The 22853-nt window shown below is 33.8% G+C and overlaps 1 protein-coding gene across 1 annotated transcript; it reads left to right on the top strand.

Annotated features, from left to right (window-relative positions):
• The first annotated feature begins 22024 nt into the window (after positions 1 to 22024).
• Positions 22025 to 22423, top strand: LOC143591988 (uncharacterized). Its single transcript, XM_077072021.1, has one exon. The coding sequence runs from the start codon at positions 22025 to 22027 to the stop codon at positions 22421 to 22423; it is 399 nt and encodes a 132-aa protein (XP_076928136.1).
• Positions 22424 to 22853: the final 430 nt, after the last annotated feature.

The raw sequence follows: 22853 nt of genomic DNA, 5'->3' as shown, positions 1-22853 counted from the left end.
TGTAGTATTTATATTAACTGGAAGTGAACATCATAGTAGTTTAGGGATTAACAAGTAATTTTAAAAGAAATTTAAAGATATAAATAAAAGACAATATTTTTGGGTTTTTATATTTTTATAGAGATGATCAAGGATAAAAGCGTACCATCCTGGTTAAAACTCAATTAAATGTGGGAATAACACCTTATTTCTAAGTCATGTTATTCCATGATAATTAAAGAAAGAGATATGTATAACTTCATGACCTCCACAAAAACATCATTGTATGAAAACAAGTGGTTTATATTAAGTATTCATAAGAAAACTTACCATAAATATGAGACAATCCCGTAATTAACATGTATTAACTCACGCAACTCTTGGATGATTATAGAACTTTATAATAACCATCCAAGAGTTGTTTATAGTAACCTAAGTGAACTTTCATTAATATTTTAGTGAAAATAGCCTTTGTTTTATGCTTGAAATACCAATTAAGGTTAGTTAAGTTGTAAAGGATCAACCTTGAATTAACAAATGTTAACCCACACAACTCTTGGATAATTATACAACTTTATAATTACAATCCAAGAGTTTTTACAATAGATTATGTTGCATACTCACTTGACAAGTAATCAACCAATTTTAGTGGATTAACATCAACATTCCGTTTACACATCATTACCGACATCCCCATTTTAAAGATGATCAATTATTAATAATACTCCATTCGATCCATTTTTATATTAGGATTTTTGTTTTATCAACCAAGCCCTTACAAGAATAGAAGTTTTCCAACTTATCATCAAGTTTGGTACTTGGTTTTTCTTTTAAGGTTTATTTTATCCAAGGCCTCACAAAAGTGGCAGTTCCCTGACTTATAGTTAAGCTGGGCTCTGGGTGTATTTTTTAAGAGTGTTTTAGCATTCCTCATTAGGTGATAATTGCATCATAACTTTTACTTTTTATAAACCAATTACATGTTTAACTAATAATATTAAACTTAGTTAAGATTCATTATAAACCAAGATGATATTATGAAAGTTTAGCCAATACTAGGCATAATGTTATATATCAAAGTAATTGACACAAACATGATCAAATTAAACCAATCTAACCAATTTGGATTACTAATCTTTGATGCAAAGGACTTCTTCCAAAAGCTTAATCTCCTTAATCTTCAAAATGTGGATGGATGGGATAATTACCTTACTAATTGTGGTGAAATGAGGTGGGTGAAGTGTATTAAGTGTTCTTCAAGGTGTGTTGAATGTGGTGGATTAACATTAAATTTATAGGCTTAGCAGGGCCCTCAAAATGGCTCGTGTAGACATGGGCACGGTCGTGTTGACCATTTTATCTTATTGTATCAAATGCTCGTTGTCATAAAGTATAGCCAGATAGATAACATGACATGTGTTGAGCCTGGAATGACCATGTTGAATTAGGAAGCTTCTATTTTTATCTTTTTCTCTTGTACAATCAACAGAGGGTGTGTTGATGTCAACATGGCCCGTGTTTTAGTTAGTTTTGTATTTCACTCTTGTACTTTCAACATGGGGTATGTTGGTGTCAACATGGGCCACATTGTGACTTCTGAATTTTGTCGTTTCCTCGTATGCTTGTGCCATTTCCATGTCTTGCTTCACCATGGGGTGTGTTGAGTTGGTTTTCACAAATTTTCTCCATTTTTCTTCGTATATCAGCTAGTTTTATTCTTTAAGGTTATGTTTACCTAGAAATAGAAATTATAAACATCAGTAGTTATTCATTCTAATATTATTGTTGATATTATGCTATTATGGAGTTATTTTAGTGTTGAAAACTTGTATAAATTTATATACATCATGGGTTCTGCATATTGTTATTAGTTATATAATCGAAATTGTATTTGAAACAAGTATATGCATTGGCCTGATGGCCAACTGTAACACCCCGGCTAAAGCGGAAACGCCTGAGTGTGACGTACAGATTTCTCAAAATACATGTGACACTATTAAGTGACAATATTATCATTAATTAATTTAAACATCAAGTACATAAGTTTGTAACAAGAAAATACAAGGAAAATACAAGAACAATTAACAACTTGTCCATTTATTAATATAACCTAAGTCCTAGTGTTTTCTCCGTCTCACCATCTAATGAACTACAGCATATATATAAAATAAAGTAAACTAAATGAATAGTTTGTGACTTCACACAAGTTTTGATATAAGTACATAAAAATCATACAATTCGATGAACAACTATAAATGAGCAAGTAAGGTCCTTTCCAGTTGTTACAACCAACGTACTCGGATAAGCGCAAGTAAGGTGCTTTCAAGTTGGGAATGCGCACCAACGTACTCGGATAATGAGGCCCTTTTCCACTCATAACAACAAATGTCTTGAGCGCAAAGGGGGGCGTATGATCATACTATCTTGAAGTAATCCATGTGCAAGTAATATTGAAGTAATCCATGTGCAAGTAATGTTGAGCAAGTACATGTAGCGAATTGTAGTTTGTAAATAATGAATAAATAAAATGTAATTTGGATAGGATATATATGCTACCCCCAAAAGTAGTAAAAGAATAAAAAGGGGGTGTGAGAAACTCACCTTAAAGATTGAAGACAACTTGAAATAATAAACGAAAGTGAGTTAACAAACCGAAGCGATCGAATCTCAAGAAACTATAAGTAATAACGAAGATACAAAATTAAGGACAGGCTAACAGGATTGTAACGTTTAAAGAATACTAAATTAAACGCATAAATAATAAGATAAAAACAAGGAAAGGATAAAAAGGAAAATGAAATACAAAATCGGTTTTTGCACAGCAAACGGTTCTGTTTTGTTTAAGGTATTTAAAATATCAAACCATTTTATTATAAATCAAGACCTTCCAGTATACTAAATTAAATATCTTTGAATAACTTTCATTCAGAAAAGTTTTACAAATTCGTAACCTAAATAGGCCAAAACGGCCATGTAAATCAGAGGGTACGAATCTGCGCACTGTTTATAAAATATTGAATGCGAATTCATACAAATGAATTAAAATGCGTAAAAATAGTTTTTGGAACCGTATTTCAACTAAGGGTACCATGGAATCTCGTATTGCACTTTTTCTATTTGTTATGAACAAGATATGTCTCTTTCTTTGATAGCTGTATTTAATGTCAAAACTGAATTATTGCTAGAAGCAATATTTTAACAATTTCGAAAATAATTTTGATGGAATAAAATTATGCACTTTTTTGGATATGATTATATAACATTTATGAGCTTATATCATCAAAAATCTTTGGGTCCTTTGAATAAAAAATTAAAGATTCAAAACAGATAAATAAAGATGTAAGAACGTTTCAAGTGTGACCTTTATGTAATCGATCATCTCCTCATGTTCTTTGTCTCATCCACCCTATACACCATGGTGTATGGATTATCTGGATTCCTAGACATGATTGTGTTATGGTCATGTGACCATTTGATTAACTCATATGAACAAGAATTAAAATAAATAGAAATAAGTTGAAGAAGACTTGAATAATTAAAATCCTACATTTGAAATGAAAAAATAAAGAAATAATTCTCTTGAACTTATCAAAGAGTGGTGTAAAGAATGATAGGGGTGGGAATGAGTTCTTAATTATACTAAAATGAGGATGTTACTCTTAAGAATATTTTAATGATAAAATTGATTATGAGAGTGCTTTGGGGAAGGAGGTTTGACCAAAATTTAAATGGTGTAGGAAGATATTTTCTATTTTTTAAAAATAAATAACTTTAGGTAAAAATAAAGGTGACATAATTAAATTAAAAGGATGTACTTTTGTTATAAATCAATAATGTTATTTATGTGATATTTGAATAAGAAAAAATCACGAGTGTTATAGTTTTTATTTATATATATAAATATATATTAGTAATTATTAATATTATTAAATAACTTTAGGAAATAAAAACTACTACGTACGAAATATGTAACATATGAGTATTTTAATTAACCGATCACATCAAAAAATTAAAAATGGGTCGGGTTTCGGGTTTTAAATTAACAAATGTTACACCAACGCATTTTTTGTTAGTCTTTAGTTCAAGGTGGGCACGGGTACGTCCCTGCCACTTATTTTATGTTGCACTTTAATTTTTGTTGTTTCGGTAAGTGAGTATATAGATTTTTGTTGATAGTTAAACCAAAAAAGGTGTTGACTCTTGTGATTTTGTTCTCTTTGCGTGTCATGGGGACCTAGGTTCAAACCTCCTCATGCCTATTTTTATTATTACTTTTTTTTGTCTTATTGTTACAAACAAAAACGACACTATGTCGTATTGTTAAACCCAACTTCGGCCATTTATGGAAATTGTCATTTATAGTTGTTTGGGTTTATCAAAAAAATATTTTACGTTCGCAACACAATTTCGTTTGTTAAATCGTTTATAAAATTATTGTATGAAAACCGTTAAATAAACTAGTTGATGTTATATCGTTTTAGTAAATTCTAAACGTAACTTTAGAAAACAATTCTTATAAAATATAAACCAATGATGAATGATTCAGTTTTATTTTGAAAATATAAAATGTTTTCGAACTTTTATTACTTAAGAATATTATTACATGCTATTTTATTATCATTTATTATATTTATCGAACCATTTTCATTATATATTTGTCGAACCATTATCCTTATTTAATCAAATCCCCAAATTCCACGCATGAAACCTAAATCCCCATAAATTGTCTTATATTTTTTTATGTTAGTGGTTTACTCTAGTCTTTATATATATGTTTAGGAAGATTAGTTTGAGAGTCACCTAACTGTTCACTCGAATCGTTTGTTGTTTATCCTTGTTTTCAAGGTGAATATCATACCCTTTTTCCACTTTTACAATTGGGGGGTAGCATGCATTACCTACTATCAAACCCCACATTTTTATTTTAAGTTACATATTACAATTCAAACCCATGTCGTGTGTTACATTACATGCTTTATGTTTATGTCCCATTATGTGCTTCTTTTATTTTTTTGCTCAATTCGTTATTGTATTGGCTCAAGTATACCTCAAACACAATTTGTATGATCATAGCTTACTCATATACATTTGGCTTTGTGCTATCGACAATGAATACACATAGATTTCATTTATCCATTCTCAATAATGGATATACATTTTATTTATTTATTTTCACATACTTGTAAATGCTTGTAATTACACGCAACGTGTGAATTGTCGTTTTTCACTATATATACATATTACAAAACATATGTTTACTCACCAACTAATTGTAGTTGACATATATTTTCAAGCATGCTACAGGTACACTTAAGCGACTTTTGATTCAAACCAAGATAGCGTAGTTTATACCGATAGGATATTACAAATAACAACACTTAATATTGTGGTTGTTCTTTTCATTATTTTATAAAAAGTTTGATATGCGTGTGCTATGATATGAATAAATATAAATAAATATTTTTCACCATAACAGTGCTTACGAGCTTATGAGTATTTTGTTGGTACCATCTAGGTATATTCCGCTTAAAGTTATGGTGTTACAGATTGGTATCAGAGTCGTAACTATAAGATAAGTGGTTAGACGTACCGACCTAGTATAGTTATAGTTTATTTTAAGGTCCTAAATTGCATGTATCCCTATGTGTTATGTACCCGCACTTTTATTTAGATTTCATTCATTCGCTCGAAAATGAATACACATCAACTTCATTTATCCATTCTCAATAATGGACACATTTTATTTATTTCTTTTTCACATACTTGTAAATGCTTGTAATTACACGTGATGTATAAGAATTTATACATCTTTTCAGCACTAAAATATCTCCAAATAAGCGTAATATCGGCAAATATATCAGAATAAATAACCACTAATGTTATTAATTTCTATCTATTGGTAAATATAGCCATTAGGAATAAAAGGTTATGATATACGAAGAAAATAAAGATAAATGATGAAAATAGACTCAACACACCACATGGTGAATCAAGACATAGTCATGCTTAGAGCATATGAAGTAAAGACAAAAATCTGGAAGCCAAAACATGGCTATGTTAACCTAGATACACCCATGTTATCAAGAACAAGAGGAGAAGACAAAATACAAGGTTCTGAAGCAAAACAAGGCCATGCCATCAGTACAAGAGAAAAGGACAAAACTTGATGAAATTGGAACTGTTGTGGACTCAACATGGTCGTGCCTTGCTTAACACGGTCGTATTAACCCATGTTGTACTAACTGATGATGAAACATTTAATGCAACAGGAAAAAAGTCACCACGGTTGTGTTATGCTTAACACGGCCGTGCTAAGGGCACCTAGACAAACTATAAATTTAATGTTCATCTCCTTCATTCAATACGCCTTCCAACCTCATTTACTCCACTTCAACCACCTCTTTTCACTACCATTAATAAGGGAATTAATCCCATCCATCCAACCCTTGAAGATTAAGCAGATTAAGCTCTTAAAATAAGTCATTAGCATCAAATATTAGTCATCCAAATTGGTTAGATTGTTTCAATATAATAATGTTTGTATCTATTACTTTGATGGTTAACTTTATGTCTATTATTGTCTAAACTTACATAGTATCATCTTGGTTATTATATGTTAACTAAAGTTCAATAATGATAGTTAACATGTGATTGGTTTTTAATAAGTAATGGTTATGTTGCAATTATCACTTGATGAGAAATTTTAAAATAATCTTAAAAGATACCCTAAGTGCCAAGCTTGACGATAAGCCAAGAAACTGCTAAGTCTTGTGAAGCCTTGGCGAACCCTAAAATAGACACCAAGTATTGAGCATGATGACAAGCCGGGGAACTGCCACTCTTGTAAGGGCTTGATTATTAAATTGATAATCCTTTAATGAGCCGCCAAGTTCCGAGCTTGATGTTAAGTCGAGGAATCGCTATTCTTGTAAGGGTTTGGTTTGGTAAAAAAACATGAATCTTAATATTGACATGGACCAAGTGGAATATTTGTAGAAATTAATCATTTTAAATTGGACTTATCAACAATTTTTTTGGAGACGAATTGTTGATATTCACCCACTTAATTCGGTTAATTACTCGTTGAGCGAGTGTGTAACATAACCTATTTTAACAACTCTTGGGCGGATATTACATGAGTTCTATAATTGTCCAAGAGTTGTCTGGATTATGATTTGGTAATTCAAGGTTAATCCTTTACAACTCAACTAATATTAATTGATATTTTAATTATAATACAAATATTATTTTTATAAAGTATCAATGACAATTTACTTAGTAATTTAAGGGATTGTCTCATCTTTAAAGTGAGTTATCTTATTAATATTTAGCATAAACCATGTGCTTACATAAAATGATGTTTTAGTGGAGGTCATGAATTTATGCATATCTCTTTTTTTAATTATCATGGAATAACATGACATAGGAATAAGGTGTTATTCCCACATTTAATCATTATAACAAGTTAATATCACAAGTTTACTAATTCATTAAGTTAAGAGGAGACTAAACCAAGATGATACAATTTAATATTTGATCTTCTATCTAAAAATAAAAACCCAAAACTATTGTCTTTTAATTTATGTTTTTAATTTCTGCCTAAATTTGTTTATCAAAACCAAAACTATTATGATATTCACTTCCGGTTGAAATAAATACAACGATTTAATAGTAAAAATCAAACAAGTTTGTCCGTGAATCGATACTTGGTTCTTACCTTTACTTTACTATATATATGATAGATAAACTTGCATATTTGTGTTTGGTTTAGTTAAGATAATAATCATTTATTTAAATTTAAAACTAGACACTGTGTGAAAAAACCTTTGAAAAACTTAACACTTTTTCTACTACTTCCACATCGCGTCTAGAAGATTCGAACCAAATATCATTGTGTGATTCATATGAGTAAAAATTCAAACAAAAAATCGAGTCTAAAAAACTTTTATAAAAATTCATCGTGTGTCCTCGGGTTTCACCATACCATTTAAAACTAGATATTGTGTGAACAAATCTTTGAAAATTTAACACTTTTTCACCAAAACCAACATGATCTTCACTTCTGGTTAAATAAATACAACGATTTAGTAGTAAAACTCTATAAGTGTGTCCGTGGATCGATATTTGGTTCTTACCTATAACTTACTACATGTACGATAGGTACACTTGCCTATTTGTGTGTGGTTTAGTTAAAATAATAATCAATTATTTAAATTTAAAACTAGACGTTGTGTGAACAAACCTTTGAAAAACGTAACACTTTTTCTACTACTTCCACATCGCATCAACATGCAACATGCGAATTGTAGTTTTTCACTATATATACATACTACAAAACTTATGTTTACTCACCAACTACTTGTAGTTGATAGATATTTTCATGCATACAACATGTACACTTGGCGATTTTTGATTCAAGCGAAGATCACGTAGTTTCTACCGATAGGATATTCCAAATAGCAAAACTTAATATTGTAGTTGTGCATTTCATTATATTATAAAAGGTATGATGTGCATGTGCTAAGATATGAATAAATATAAATAAATATTTGTCATCATAATAGTGCTTACGAGCCTATGAGTGATATGTTCGTACCACCCGGCCGTATTTCGCTTAAAGTCGGGGTGTTACAAATTGATTTCAGAGCCATAACTATAAGATAAGTGGTTAGACGTAACGACCTAGTATAGTTATAGTTTATTACAATGCGCAAAATTGCATGTATAACGTATATGTTATGTGTCCACATTTTTATTTAGATTTTTATTGATTCACTCAAAACTATATTTATAATATTTTATAGTATCTCATGTACACATACCCACACACCAACTTAAAGGCTTATTCCTAAGCAATTTCTTAATCTTTTGTATTTGTTCCAACGAATTTGTGTTATTTAATTTAATAATTCGTGTTTCAATATTTCTATTTTTCACTCTGCTTAAAGATGGTTTTACGTGACTGGTATGTAGTAACTGGAAGGGGGACACACTTTTCGAACCCTTTTCACTAAGGTTTTAAAACCTAAGGATAAGCAATGCGCATAAATCTCAATCAACTGCAGGACTAGGTTGCTTACCAGGAGGGTTCGAAAAGGGTGGTGAAACTTATTAGGCCAACGCTCACACCAAACGTGATACGATCCACCACCTTAGGTTGTCAAACGTTTTTCTTTATGAATCGAAAATGGTTACACTCCTACTTGTAAAATTGCATACAAGTCATGGTGATTCATGCGACGTCTTATTCCAAGATTCAATGTTTATATTATGGTTTTAATTGAAAACTTGAAATGTCATGGTGATACATGAACACTCAATTTTTAATTCTATTTCCTTGTTAATGTTAAGTGGGTATTGGATATTTGAATTTTAATCTTGTTTGATGTAGTTTTCCCTTAAGGCTAACTTGATTGTTGTTGGAATACGAATATCCATGATGGTTCATGGATACTCCAACGACAATATTGCATCATGTGAATTTCGTTTTCAAAAACATTTACGTAATTCAAAGAGTAGTTTACGTTATATAAATATAAAAATTCCATCTTTGATTCAGTAATTTATACTTACGTTCCACGTCTCATGAATATTTTCCCGATTTGAAACATGACTTCCCGATTTCCTTGTCGATGTAAAGTCCCGAATCTGGATCACTACAATGCAATATCAAACAAACACGTGATTGATCGGAATCCAAACACATGATGAATCAAGAAATAGATGAAAAGAACACAAACACGAGATTCAAAGCACACGTTTATTTAAACTTCAGGTACTTAATCCCACAATATAAAACCGATACTCTCTTAGAGAGAATAATATAAAGTGTCTAACCTAACAAATGATAAAACCATAACTTATGTAGGTTAGTACAAATCACACAGGCCAAGCCCAATCTAAACCCAATACTCGTCAAGCCCACCAAAAGCCATAGGGATTTCGGTTCACATTAAACAACTCCATAAATTCTATACAAAACATAAACCACAAAATAAGTCCTAACAATCTCCCCATTGGTTAATTGCTTTCGTTTATCACGTCTTGCCAATAAAAATGTAACAGCTTCTCTTAATACTTTGAAGATTGAATAAAATCAATACGTTGTCTTTTTGAGGTTATCGGTGCGTTTGGTCTTTAAGCTTCATGTGGTCCGCCACCCTCGTCCTGTTTTTGCTCAGCCTTACGGTTTCAGCCCCATGAACCCGGTTTTTGTTCGCCATCTTCATCACCCATGCAATTGAACCCTTCGCATTTTCAACCTCAGCCTTCTTTCTTGTCCATTTTGACCCCATGCACCACAAGCTTTTTCAGGATCCTTTACACTCTTTACAACCCATGTTGATGTTAAACCTGTTATCTTCTTGGAATCATTTCTTTTTGCTCGTCTTTACATTGCACTTTTGGAAATCTCGCAAAATGATAACTTCTGTTCCTCTTGGAGTTGTATTATCTTCACTCTTCTTCCAAAGAGAATCATCCAAAACTTCATATGATTAACCCTCATATGCAACATACAATCAATGAAACACAACTAGATTACATTCATCATATAAGGTTCTCGGTCAACCTCAAATAAATTTGGTCAACCAAAAACCAAAATTCATCAACATGCAAGAATTCTCGGTTTCTGAATCAATTTAAAATTTTCAGAAAATCAAACCGAAACCTTATGCAATCGGGAAGAACGACACTAATCATGTCAATAGTGCAATAATTTGAGCGTTCTTACATTCGATGAAGAACCAATAAACTTTGATGATGTATAAAGAATATAAGGATGATGATGTAGAACAGAAAACTTATATTGGAACATAGTGAGTATGAAGATGATAATAAAAGTGAGCATGAAAATGATGATAAATAACCAAGACATTTATAGAGGGTTAAAGAAACTATAGAGACTTCGGTTTTGGAGAGAGAATGATTTTAATTTTGAAAGAATGATTTGACATTTACACTCCCCAAAAATCTTTAAATCATGATTAATTGATACTCAAGAGCTGAAAATAGATCTTTTAGAGATCTCGGTCAATGTGGCCATAACAACCACTACAAACAATTCAACAATTTAAACCTTTTTTTAACAAAACAATTCTCATAACGTACATGCTTCGATGATGATAAAAAATTTTAAAAATAAGAAAGAAATTAAATTAAACTCAAGACAAAAAATTAACTCTTAACAAACACAAGCATTTTACAACTTGGTGGACCTTTTGGGATCAAATGTTCTGGCTTCAATCAAGGAACACTTTTCAGCACACGCATACTTTGTAAGATCTGGTCCTTCGTCGTTATTGTTGTTCACTTCAACACATGCCTTAATACTTACTTAGTGAGATAAGACCAGACACAGTTTAGGTTTACATGATCTAGTGGGACTCACACTTAAAAGTCTATAAACCAATTCACCATGTTTCATTTATAGTTTTACCAGATTGGGATACCCGAACTTTTACCGGACCGGGTCACCCCAACTTGACTCCAACCCCCTGTTGCTGGCAAAAAAAAACTTTTTGATGACATAGCCACGCAATACGAACTTACATGTCTTAAATTCGAGGTGTTTAGGACTTATAATAATGCCCCACCTCTGTAGTATTAACTTTAACCACTTAAGTTTGTAAATTTTTTATTAAGTTTTGGTTGATTTTAACACTTTTAGAATCTTTAATGAACTGCCATACTTAAAATTTTGCATTTATTTGGCTAACCAAACACCAGTGGGCTTGTGTGTGACCCAACCTTTCATTCCTTTCCTTACGCAAGACTTAGTTAAATTTACAAGACCGTATGATGTGTCCCACATAGAACAAGTTCATTTAGGTTCCAACAAGTCAACGGTCAGACCGACTTTTCATTCTCTTAGGTTGAGCCTACTGACACATAGATTATAGAGTCTGTCTGTTTATGGTACAGTACCTTACGTGTGTTGATCTTACTGTTCACACGAAGATTCTTATCACTTCCCAATGCAACGAGAACAATTTTTTAACAATTTTTTTAGATATATTAACAATAAAAGCACACGCACACTAGTTTTGTATTTTTGCCTTTTTCTCCCCCTAAATTTGTGCTAAGAAAAACTTGTATATACAAATTTAAACTCAAAAATCAATAATAAAAAAAGCATTTTAAGGAACCCTACAAGCACATTAAACCGAGATGTACCAACGTGTTTATTAAATAAGTTCGCCACATTATTATCAGTGTGGACTTGTTTAATGAATCAATTTTTCTTCGTAGCAATCCCTGCCACAAAGCTGAGACACGCTTAACAGACTGTGTTTCAAATCAGGGACATAGTTCACATTGTCAAACTTTAGCGCACCTTTAGTTACAGTACCCTTCTGAGTGATATTTCCCTTCTTTCCTCCCGCAAAGGACACATACCCTCCATTAATGTTTTGAATGTCATGAAGTTGGGTGATGTCTCATGGCATGTGCCTGGAACAGCCACTATCAACATACAATGGTCTTATGATAATCCTTCATAGTTGTTCCTACACAAAGTGCGGGATTAGTTAGATTTAGGTACCAAGTCCATCGTGACACTGGGTAAACCTGAAGTATCTGTACATGACACATGTTGCCATGTCATGTCTTCCTTGTTTTCATATAAATATGTAGAGTTAACACAAGAAGATTTAAGGAATGGTCCATTATAGTTTTGGGCAACCATATGTAATTAGGTTTGAGCACGTTATGATCAACGCAGATGGTTTTTCTAACTTCGACTTTGGGAACAGATGAAGAACAAATTCTTGGCCCCTTGCCGACTTCAGACTTGGGTTTGCTTTGGAGCCAAACTAGATCTTTTATTAGGTTTCTTTACCATTCTTGGTTTATGATGTCATCTGCATGTTTACAGATGTTCCAGTCACCCTCAGAGGAATTTTCCTTGGAGGGTTTTCTGTTAAATTGAATTTGAAACCCATTCCTAGGCATACTCCTTCTGCTTCATCCATAATAAGGAACATATGGACGATATGGACAATTTCTTGCTATGTGACCGGGAGTTCCACAGTAGTAGCAAGTTTGCTTCTTTAAATGAAAGCCATTGCTATTATCGCCTAGTCTTATATGTTTGTATGAACCTGCTTGATCTTTATTAACATGTTCCTTATTAGTTGCTTTACCGCAAGAGCATTTACAAGTATCACCTTCTTATATAAATTTTGGAGCAACATATTTATTAGTTTTCATAGGTTTACCAACATTATTATCAGTCACGCCAATAGTAAAAGTAGTAACAGAAGATTCAAACACAGTTTTTGCTCTTAAAAACAAAGCCCACACCATCAGTTTCAAAGGAACCAGAATCACAAACAGTTTTAATTTGTTTATTTATTGAAACAAGTAAATAATCTTCGTCCTATAATGACCACTCTTCAACTAATACTTCATTTCCACGTGAAGAAGAAGCATTAGAATCACCCCTATTCAAAAATACAAGCTCATGGGTTTGAGGGAGCCCTTTCCCACAGCATCATCTGCAACCTTTTTACCATATTGCAAATGTTGTACCCTTTCTTCTTCCTCTTTTGTTATAGGAAGAATGTATAATTATGTTGGGAGGATGGAACTTTGTTAAACCCAAGACTTGCACCCTTATTGTCCTTAAATTTCAATTGATGTTCAATTATATTTTCAACAACTGCGCTAGACACATAACATTTCTTAAAATTGAAGTTGGTATTCTAAAATTTATCATTTAATTTTGCAATTTCTAATTTAGATGCGACTAGATCAGCAGTTAAAGTTGCTATTTTCTATTTGACATCAAGATAGATTCAACACTGTTGACTTAAATAAGCTTTTAGTTTAGAGATATCTTTTCGTTGAGCTTCTATTTTTTCTTTATATTTTATCTCATGAGCCTTGTAGGTGTTATTGGCCATTTGAACATCCTCCATTCGTCTTAAGGTGGTTTCATTCTGAAGTCTATACATTTCAACTTTATAGGCACATTCAGAAGAACATAGTTTAGTTTTTACGTGGTTGGAAATTGGAGTAGAAGTTACCATGAAGGCAAATTGGAGTTCCTTCATCAGATCTTTAATCTGGTTTTCCTCTACCACATTTTCAACTTGAGCCAAATTAACCAATTCCTCTCCCAAGTTGAGTGCCTTCATCTGATCCTCCCATCCAAACTATTGTAAAACCATAGCATTCTCATTGTTCAACCCAACTCCTCCACCTTGCGCCACTGGTACCATGGCCCTTTCTCCATTCGGTTCCTTGGCAGGATTTGTGCACACACAAGCAAAGTGATCGGGCTCGTGAAATTTGTAGCACCGTATTTTCTTTTGTCAAATCCCACCCTTTTGTTGTTGGTGATAGCCTAGTTATTCTTACAAGTCTTCTTGGTGAAGTTCTTTGCCCTGAATAAGACAATGGCCATTTTCCAAGAAATATCCATCTCCTTAATGTCTTCAGGATGAATTTGATCCAATTCAGCAAACACAACCAGCATGACAATGCCACCAGCAAGTAAAGCATTGCAGCAGTTCATAAAACCTACAATCAAGGTGATGTTCTCCTCAGCTTCCTTAAAGATGGAGGGAATCTGAGAGGCAGGCTTGGCTGAAGAGGCCTTGGGTGAAAAAGCATTAGTATTGACATATGCCTTTGAGGGTGTTGAGGAAAACTGGCTTGCTGTGGATCTTGATCCGCTTGTTCCATCTTGAGCAGAGAAGGCAGTATTGGTGGATGGACTATAACCAACAATGTTATAAGAGCTAGCATGATTTATGTCATGTTGTTGGTCATCCATATCATATCATATCATATCATATCATATCATATCATATCATATCATATCATCATATCATATCATATCATATCCGTTAATAATGGCCTTCATCTCATTGATAGTTAGTCTAGCTAGGTCCTTTGTTTTCTTGATCAATGCCACATTCAAATCCCAGCTTTGAGGAAGAGAATTCAGCAACTTCTGATTGACCTCAAGAAGGGTTAGCTCAATCTTAGCAGATCGCATCTTGGTACGGTCTTGGTGAATCTTTGTAATTGAGTAAAAAGAGATTCACTTAAGACGTGGTTGAACATACTGAACTTCTATTTTAGCATATCTCGTCTACTCTACTGCATATCCTCATTTCCCTCAAAATTATCTATAATGGCTGCCCATAGCTCTTTAGCCGACTTTGCATCTCGAAGACCGATAGAAATATCTGGCGATAATGCTATAGTAAGAGTAGAAAAGGCTCTCTCATCATCTTATACCAGAGCAAAATCTTCATCTGATTTGGGAACCACGGTCCTCTCATTATTGTCCAACGTATAGGTCACCATAGTTGGACCTCTTAGAATGCTTCTCCAACCCTTGGAGTCTTTCATCTTCATGCATCTTTCAAAAATGTACTTCCACTCATCGTACCCATCAGCAGATAATAGACGAGGAACACGAGTGGTGGTACCCATCACGGAATCAAGTTCCTGATGAATATTGGTGCAAACTATATATTATCCTTTGATTCCATTTTAGCCGAAAACCCACTAATTAGCTGAAAACACGGTGAGACGAGTAGATCTAGCCGAGAACCCTTAACTGAGAACTAGTAACACCGAGAACACACCTAGAACCTTTGAATTTAACCAAAAACCCAGACCTGAGCCGTAAACAATTGCTGAATAGAAACTCAATTCCGAGATCCTTTGTCACCAAGTACTATGCTTTACCGAGAACTCGGTTTGACTTGACCAATACTTCAAAGCTTCGATAAACAAGGAATTTCGATATCTTTGAATTTTTGAAAAGATTTGAGCACATCTTATCTCAAATTTCCAAATGGAAAATCCTAATAACACAATGAATATCAGTTCTTCGTGTTCTTCAGTTTTCATCATACGTCAACAATCAACCGAGCAAAACACCCAAATCTTTGATTTTAGCACCTTCAAAAATCCAAAAAATCCATTTCTTGAATTCGTTGATATCTCAACCGAGCTTAGAGTAGGTATATAGGCATCGATAACACTTGTGAGTCCCAAATCTGGATCACTACAACGCAATATCAAACAACCACGTGACTAGGTGGAATCCAAACACACGATGAATCAAGAAATAGATGAAAAGAACACAAATACAAGATTCAAAGCACACGTTTATTATAAACGTCAGGTACTTAATCCCAAATACAAAATTGTTTACGCTCTTAGAGAGAATAATATAAAGTGTCTAACCTAACAAATGATAAACCATAACTTATATAAGTTAGTACAAGCCACACATTCCAAGCCCAATCAAAACCCAATACTCGTCAAGACCACCAAAAACCATAGGGATTTTGGTTCAAATTAAGCAACTCCATAAATGTTATACAAAGCATAAACCACAAAATAAGTTCTAACAATCGCCGTGCTAGAAACTCAAACCATAGAATGACAGCTCAAATTACCAACAATTGATCGTTGTGATTCCAACTATGATGACCCAGATTTACCAGAATCTCAATGCTAGTATAAACTCAACTTCTTCAGGTTCCAACACCAACACTTGTAACTTCAAGGCTTTCACTAATGCGAAACCGCCCAAGTTAGATGGCTCATAAGGTGCCACTGTCCTATTACAGTGGTACAAAATTATGGAGTACATTTCCATATTGAATCTCCCAATGAGAATAAGACATGATTCACAACAAGTGTCTTTGAGAAAGGAGCCCTCATTTGGTGGGTTAAGGAAAAATCAACTCGTGGTCGGGAGGTCGCCATGGCCATACAATGCAACGAGCTCAAAGAAATCATGACCAACAAGTTATGTCCTCCTAATGAACTCATGAACCTCGAAGTCGAATTTTGGAATCTCAAACATGAGATTGGTGACAATGTAGCTTAAACCGCTCGCTTTAATGAGCTCACCCTCCGGGTGCCGCTTCTCGTTTCCCCATTAACCCATGTCATTGATAAGTACATTAAGAGCCTCTCGATGCAAATCCAAGACTCCCTAACCTTGTAGCAACTTTGTCTGATAATCATGTTAAATCCAGTACTTTAACGTGTAAAGGAACCGAAAAGAATACCGATTGGGCTGTGATCGAACTTTTTGATGAGGTCAAGGCCCAATCCTCACCAAAACCCACCAACACCAACTACAACAATAAGAACAAACACAATCACCAGAAATATGCTATGACCAGCCCAATCCCTCTTCAAAACCATCATCCCCCAACTTACCAAAACTATGCCTTAACCAACCCACCTCACACTCATATTACCCAAACCCAGCCCAACAAAAAGTTATACACGGGGACTCACCCCTTGTGTGATACATGAAAACAACACCATCACACCACCTCCGCATGTCGCTAATGTCTAAATTGTGGTAGTTTAGGTCACCTTATAAACTTTTACCATGAAATTATGCGTACCCAACCAAACCAACCCCCCCCCCCCCAAACAATTCTCACAACCCAACTCCCAACCATTTGTGCATCCCATTGCACAACAATTTACCACCAGAAGCGTATGCTAAAACTATGCAGACCCAAATCATCTTTGCAATGCATTTCCACCTATTTATGGTAACCAACCCCAAGCTAATAAAATTAAAGTATACTGAACCCAAGTTAGTCAAGACAATTATACTCAACTGCATCAAACTCAACTCACCCAAACTCAACCTATTCAAAGCCAACCGAATCAAATCAAACAAGCATATCAAATAACCCAAGCTCCACCTTCACCTGTTTTTAACCATAGGGGTCTGTCGCCTCTTAGTGACAATCCCTATCCATAAATACATGTGTCGAGACTCACCAATCAACCAAAGTTTAATTTCACAGGGCTAGTACGAATTGTACTTTCTTTGATTACATTTTTATTCAATAATGGTCCATGTAGTAAAATTTCAATAATGTTAATAAAGTTGATTTATTTCATTCAGATGTCAATTTCTATTTTGATCATTTATATTATAGGAAAAACAACTACGTTATGTTTGTGTTAACTAGAGACAAAGGAAATCATGGTTGCATATGATATCCATTGCACCGACTATCTATAACCGACTACACAAACATGGCCATCGAGGGTAGGCTTAATAGTATAAATCGGAATCATTATGTAATAGAATTGGTACTCATAATATTGTTTAACCGTCTTGAGAAAATCTCTCTTTCATGTATGTGTTGACGCTTGTGATATTCAACCCCAAGATGCAAATCCCAAATCCCTTCCAACCATAAAACTTGATATTACTCTTTACATGAATTAATATCACAAGGAACCTTGCGGAACAACGTGTTTTCCAAAGAATTTGTGTTTACGTTTATCTAGTAATATGATTATTTATATAGTTGTTATAGGCCCTTTAACTCACACAATAAAACTAACTATGTGGATCATACGACGACTCTAGTAATTAAGGGTGCACACATAAATTATAAAGGTCCACGCATGAAAATCATAGTTAAATCGGAAGTGTGTAATAATTCGGAACCTAAAAAGATTTCGATCAACGAAACAACTGCGATATGATATGAACACGGTGGATACGCCGCTGATACATCGTATATACAAGTGTTCTTGTCATATTTCATTTGTAACGTTTACCGGATCACTTGAAGATATGTGTTATTTAGATCATTTCTTATGCGGCCTAAATTGTTGTGTTAATTTTAATTACATAATGTTTAATCTCAAGTATGTGCTTAGAATTTTGTCTCCTCGTTTGTCAACTCAAACATCTTTTATCACAATGTCTTAATTGTTGCTAAAACCTCATCATAACTCGTGATCTGTTTATCCATCCTTACTCATCGGCTTTATTTTAATTTCAGAACGAAATTTATAAAAGTTGAGAATATTGTGACATTCATCAAAATCCATTTCCAAAACCAGGCCAGAATATTTTATTTTATTTTATTTCGATAAAATTTGATAGTTTATTAATCTAATAATTTTGTATGTTTATCTCGTTTTTGAATTGGGGTTTCTGCATAATGTTTCATTTTATACAAACAAAATTGTATTTGAAACAACTTTAGGCATTGGCCTGATAACCGGCATATATTTTGCTAATCTTTGGTTCAAGGTGGGCACCGATTTGATCCCTGCGTCACTTATTTTATATTGCACTTTAATTTCTGTTGTTTCAAAATGTGATTATATTGATTTCTGTTGATAGTTTAACCATATAAGGTGTTGGCTCTTGTGGTTTTGTACTCTTTGCATGGCATGATGACTTAGGTTCAAACCTCCTCACGCATATTTTCATTATTATTATTATTATTATTATTCTTATTATTATTACAATTACTATTATTTTTGCCTAAGACTTATTTTAACAAACAAAAATTACACTTTGTCGTATTGTTAAACCCAACTTCGGTCATTTATAGTTGTTAGGGTTATAGTTAAAAAAACATATTTACGTTTGCACCACAATTTCGTTCGTTAAATCATTTGTAAAAAGATTATATGAAAACCGTTAAAATAAATTAGTTGATGTTATATTGTTTTAGTAACTTCTAAACGTAACTTTAAAGAACAATTTCTTATAAAACCGAACCGATGATGAATGAAGCTTAGTTTTATTTTTAAAATATATAATTTTTTTGAACTTTGATTACTTAAGAATATTATTACATGCCTTTTTGTTATCGTTAACTATATTTATCAAACAACTTTCAATATTCATATTTATCAAACCATTATCGTTATTTAATCAAATCTCCAAATTCAATGCATGAAACCTAAACCCTCAAAAATTGTCTAATTTTCATTTTCATTAGTGTTTTAATCTAGTCTTTATATATTTGCTTAGGAAGATTCGCTCTGAGTCGCCTAACTGTTCACTCGACTCGTTCATCGTTTATACTCGTTTTCGAGGTGAGTATTCATACCCTTTTTTCCACTTTTACATTTTATGGGTAGCATTAATTATCTACTATCAAACCCCAAATTTTTTTTTCAAGTTACGTATTACAATTCAAACTCACGTCGTAGATTACATTACATACTTTATGTTTATGTCTCATTGTGTGCTACTTGTATTATTTGTTCATTTTATTATTGTATTGGCTCAAGTATACATCAAAATCAATTTTTATGAACATACCTTATTCATATTCGTTTGGCTTTGTGCTGACGATAATGAATACACATTGATTTCATTTGTCCATTCTCAATAATGGACAAACATTTTATTTGTTTGTTTCACATACTCGTAGATGCTTGTAATTACACGCAACATGCGAATTGTAGTTTTTCACTATATATTCATATTACAGACTTATGTTTAATCACCAACTACGTGTAGCTGACATATATTTTCATGCATGCTACAGGTACACTTAGGTGATTTTTTAATCAGACGAAGATCACGTAGTTTATACCGATAGGATATTCCAAATAACAAGACTTAATATTGTAGTTGTTCATTTCATTATTTTATAAAAAGTTTGATGTGCATATGTTATTATATGAATAAATATAAATAAATATTTGTCACCATAGTGCTTACGAGTTTATGAGTGATTTGTACGTACCACCCAGTCATATTTCGTTTAATGTTGGGGTGCTACATCAACCTACTATCCCCTTAGGTAAATGGACACTCTACACTGATGGAACCTCAAGTATAGAAGGTTCTAGTGTCGGTTTAATCATTACAGCCCCCAAGGAACCAAATATACTTAAGCACTCCGATTAGAGTTCCTTGTAATAACAATGAGGCTAAATATGAAGCATTGATTGTAGGGCTTTGCTTAGAGAAAAGTATGAAGATCGCGGAACTAAATGTCTTTGTGGACTCAAGATTGGTGGCAAACCAAATGAACAATGAGTTTATGGCAAGGGAACCATCAATGCTGAAGTACAAGCAGAAGGTTAGGGAGCTTATGAAAGAGTTCAAAAGTTGGTCCATAACACAGGTTTCTAGAACTTGAAATAAGCAAACTAATTCCCTTAGAAAATTGGCCCCCTCACCTTCGAACACCTGACAAAGAAGGTTCTTTTGAAGTGTTAAGAAGCCTATCCATTGAGAAACTTGAAGTACAAGATATCATTGAAGAGGACGGTATCACTTGAATGACTCCTATTCTAGAGTTCCTCAAAGTGGGTAAGTTTCCAGTTGATGAAGGAGAGGCCATGAGATTAAGGATCAAAGCTAATTAGTATGTCTTAGAAGATGAGGTCCTATATAATAATGGTAGGGATGGCAATGAAACCCGATCCCGATGAGAAAACCCGAAACCCGACATAATTGGGATGGGTAATACTCGACCCATTAGGGTTTGGGATTCGTTTTGAAATTTTTCGTGGGTTTGGGACGGGTTTGGGATTTGTGATATACTCAGTTACCCGACCCGATTACCCACTAACAAGAACCCATTTACCCGATTATATACCTGATGTACCCGACATAATTTTATATACATATAAATAAACCATTCCTATTACATATAGTCACACTTCTCATTGTCCATTAGACCCGTGAATGACAATGAATAAATATCCACACATATTTTAGGTAGATCACTTCGAGACCTGCATCACCTTTCAAGTTATGTTCCCCTTTCGTTCAGTTCATGAAGTGAGGAACCATTCCTCATCCAGATACTTGCTTTGAACATACTCTACTAATCAATATATAGTAATGTGTTGAAGTTTGTTTAAAACAATAATATGAGACATTTTATAGTTGTTATTGTTTGTAATCAGGTCAAAACCTAATTAATAGAACCCAAGAAATAATTTGTCAAAACCCGATAAAAACCCAAACCCGATGGGTATCCCCAAAACCCAATGGGTAATTACCCTATAAATACCCGATGGGTGTAGGACGGGTTTGGGACGAGATTTTGTAATCAGGTATGGGTTTGGGAATACCTAAACCCGTCCCAAACCCGACCCATTGCCATCCTTAAATAATGGGTACTCAAGTCCTTTGCTACGATGTGTAGGCTTGGATCAAAGTAATTACCTTGTCAGGGAGGTACATGAAGGCATTTGTGGAACACACTCTGGTCCAAGGCCAATGGTAACTAGACTAATGAACCTAGGATACTATTTGACAACGATGCACAAGGACTCTTCAGAGGTGGTACACAAGTGTGAAGCTTGTCAGCTTCATGCTCCTGTAAAACAAGTCCAAAACATGACCGGGTCCCATCATTTCCGTCCGGCCCTTCTACAAATGGTGGATGGACATTGTTGGTCCCTTCCTCGAGGCAGCAAGGAAGGTGAAGTTCCTATTGTAGCTGTGGAATATTTCACATTATGGTCGGAAGTCAAAACCTTAGCCTCCATCACATGGAGACAAGTAATGAACTTCCTATGGGAAAGTATCATATGTAGATATGGGTTACCAGGTGAAATAGTGACTGATAACGGGAAACAGATAGCTGAGAAGCCATTCAGCCAGTCATGCAAGGATATTCAAATCAAAAAAGTGTTTAGCTCAGTTGCATACCCTTAATCTGATGGCCAAGTTGATCGAATGAACCGCAACATTGTGGAAGGAATCAAGGAGAGATTGGAGAGACATGGCAGAAATTAGACGGAAGAACTTCCAAGAATTCTTTGGCCTATTCGAACAACAATGAATACAAGCCATGGAAAAAACGCCCTACATCTTAGTCATTGGCTTAGAAGCTGTTATCCCTACTGAAATAGGGGTTAACTCGAGAAGGACAAGAAGAATCGATCAAGAATCCAATGAATCCGATGTTTTCTCAACCTTGACATCCTAGAGGAAGCCTGTAACATCCCGAAATTTCCAAAATAAAATTAATTGTATTACTTAATAATAGAGGGAAAGTTTACTCGGGTTATCGGGAAATAAATAAATAGAGTAGGAGTTGGTATGGGTCGGGCTAGTGTTGGGTAATGGATATGGGTTATGGACC

Source organism: Bidens hawaiensis, unplaced genomic scaffold (genome assembly GCF_021521415.1).
Source record: "Bidens hawaiensis isolate Kalapana, Puna unplaced genomic scaffold, B.hawaiensis_p1.1 tig00040250_1, whole genome shotgun sequence".
NCBI classification, from domain to species: domain Eukaryota; kingdom Viridiplantae; phylum Streptophyta; class Magnoliopsida; order Asterales; family Asteraceae; genus Bidens; species Bidens hawaiensis.
The sequence above is the reverse complement of the archived record's forward strand: the minus strand, read 5'-3'. Positions and strand labels throughout refer to the sequence as shown.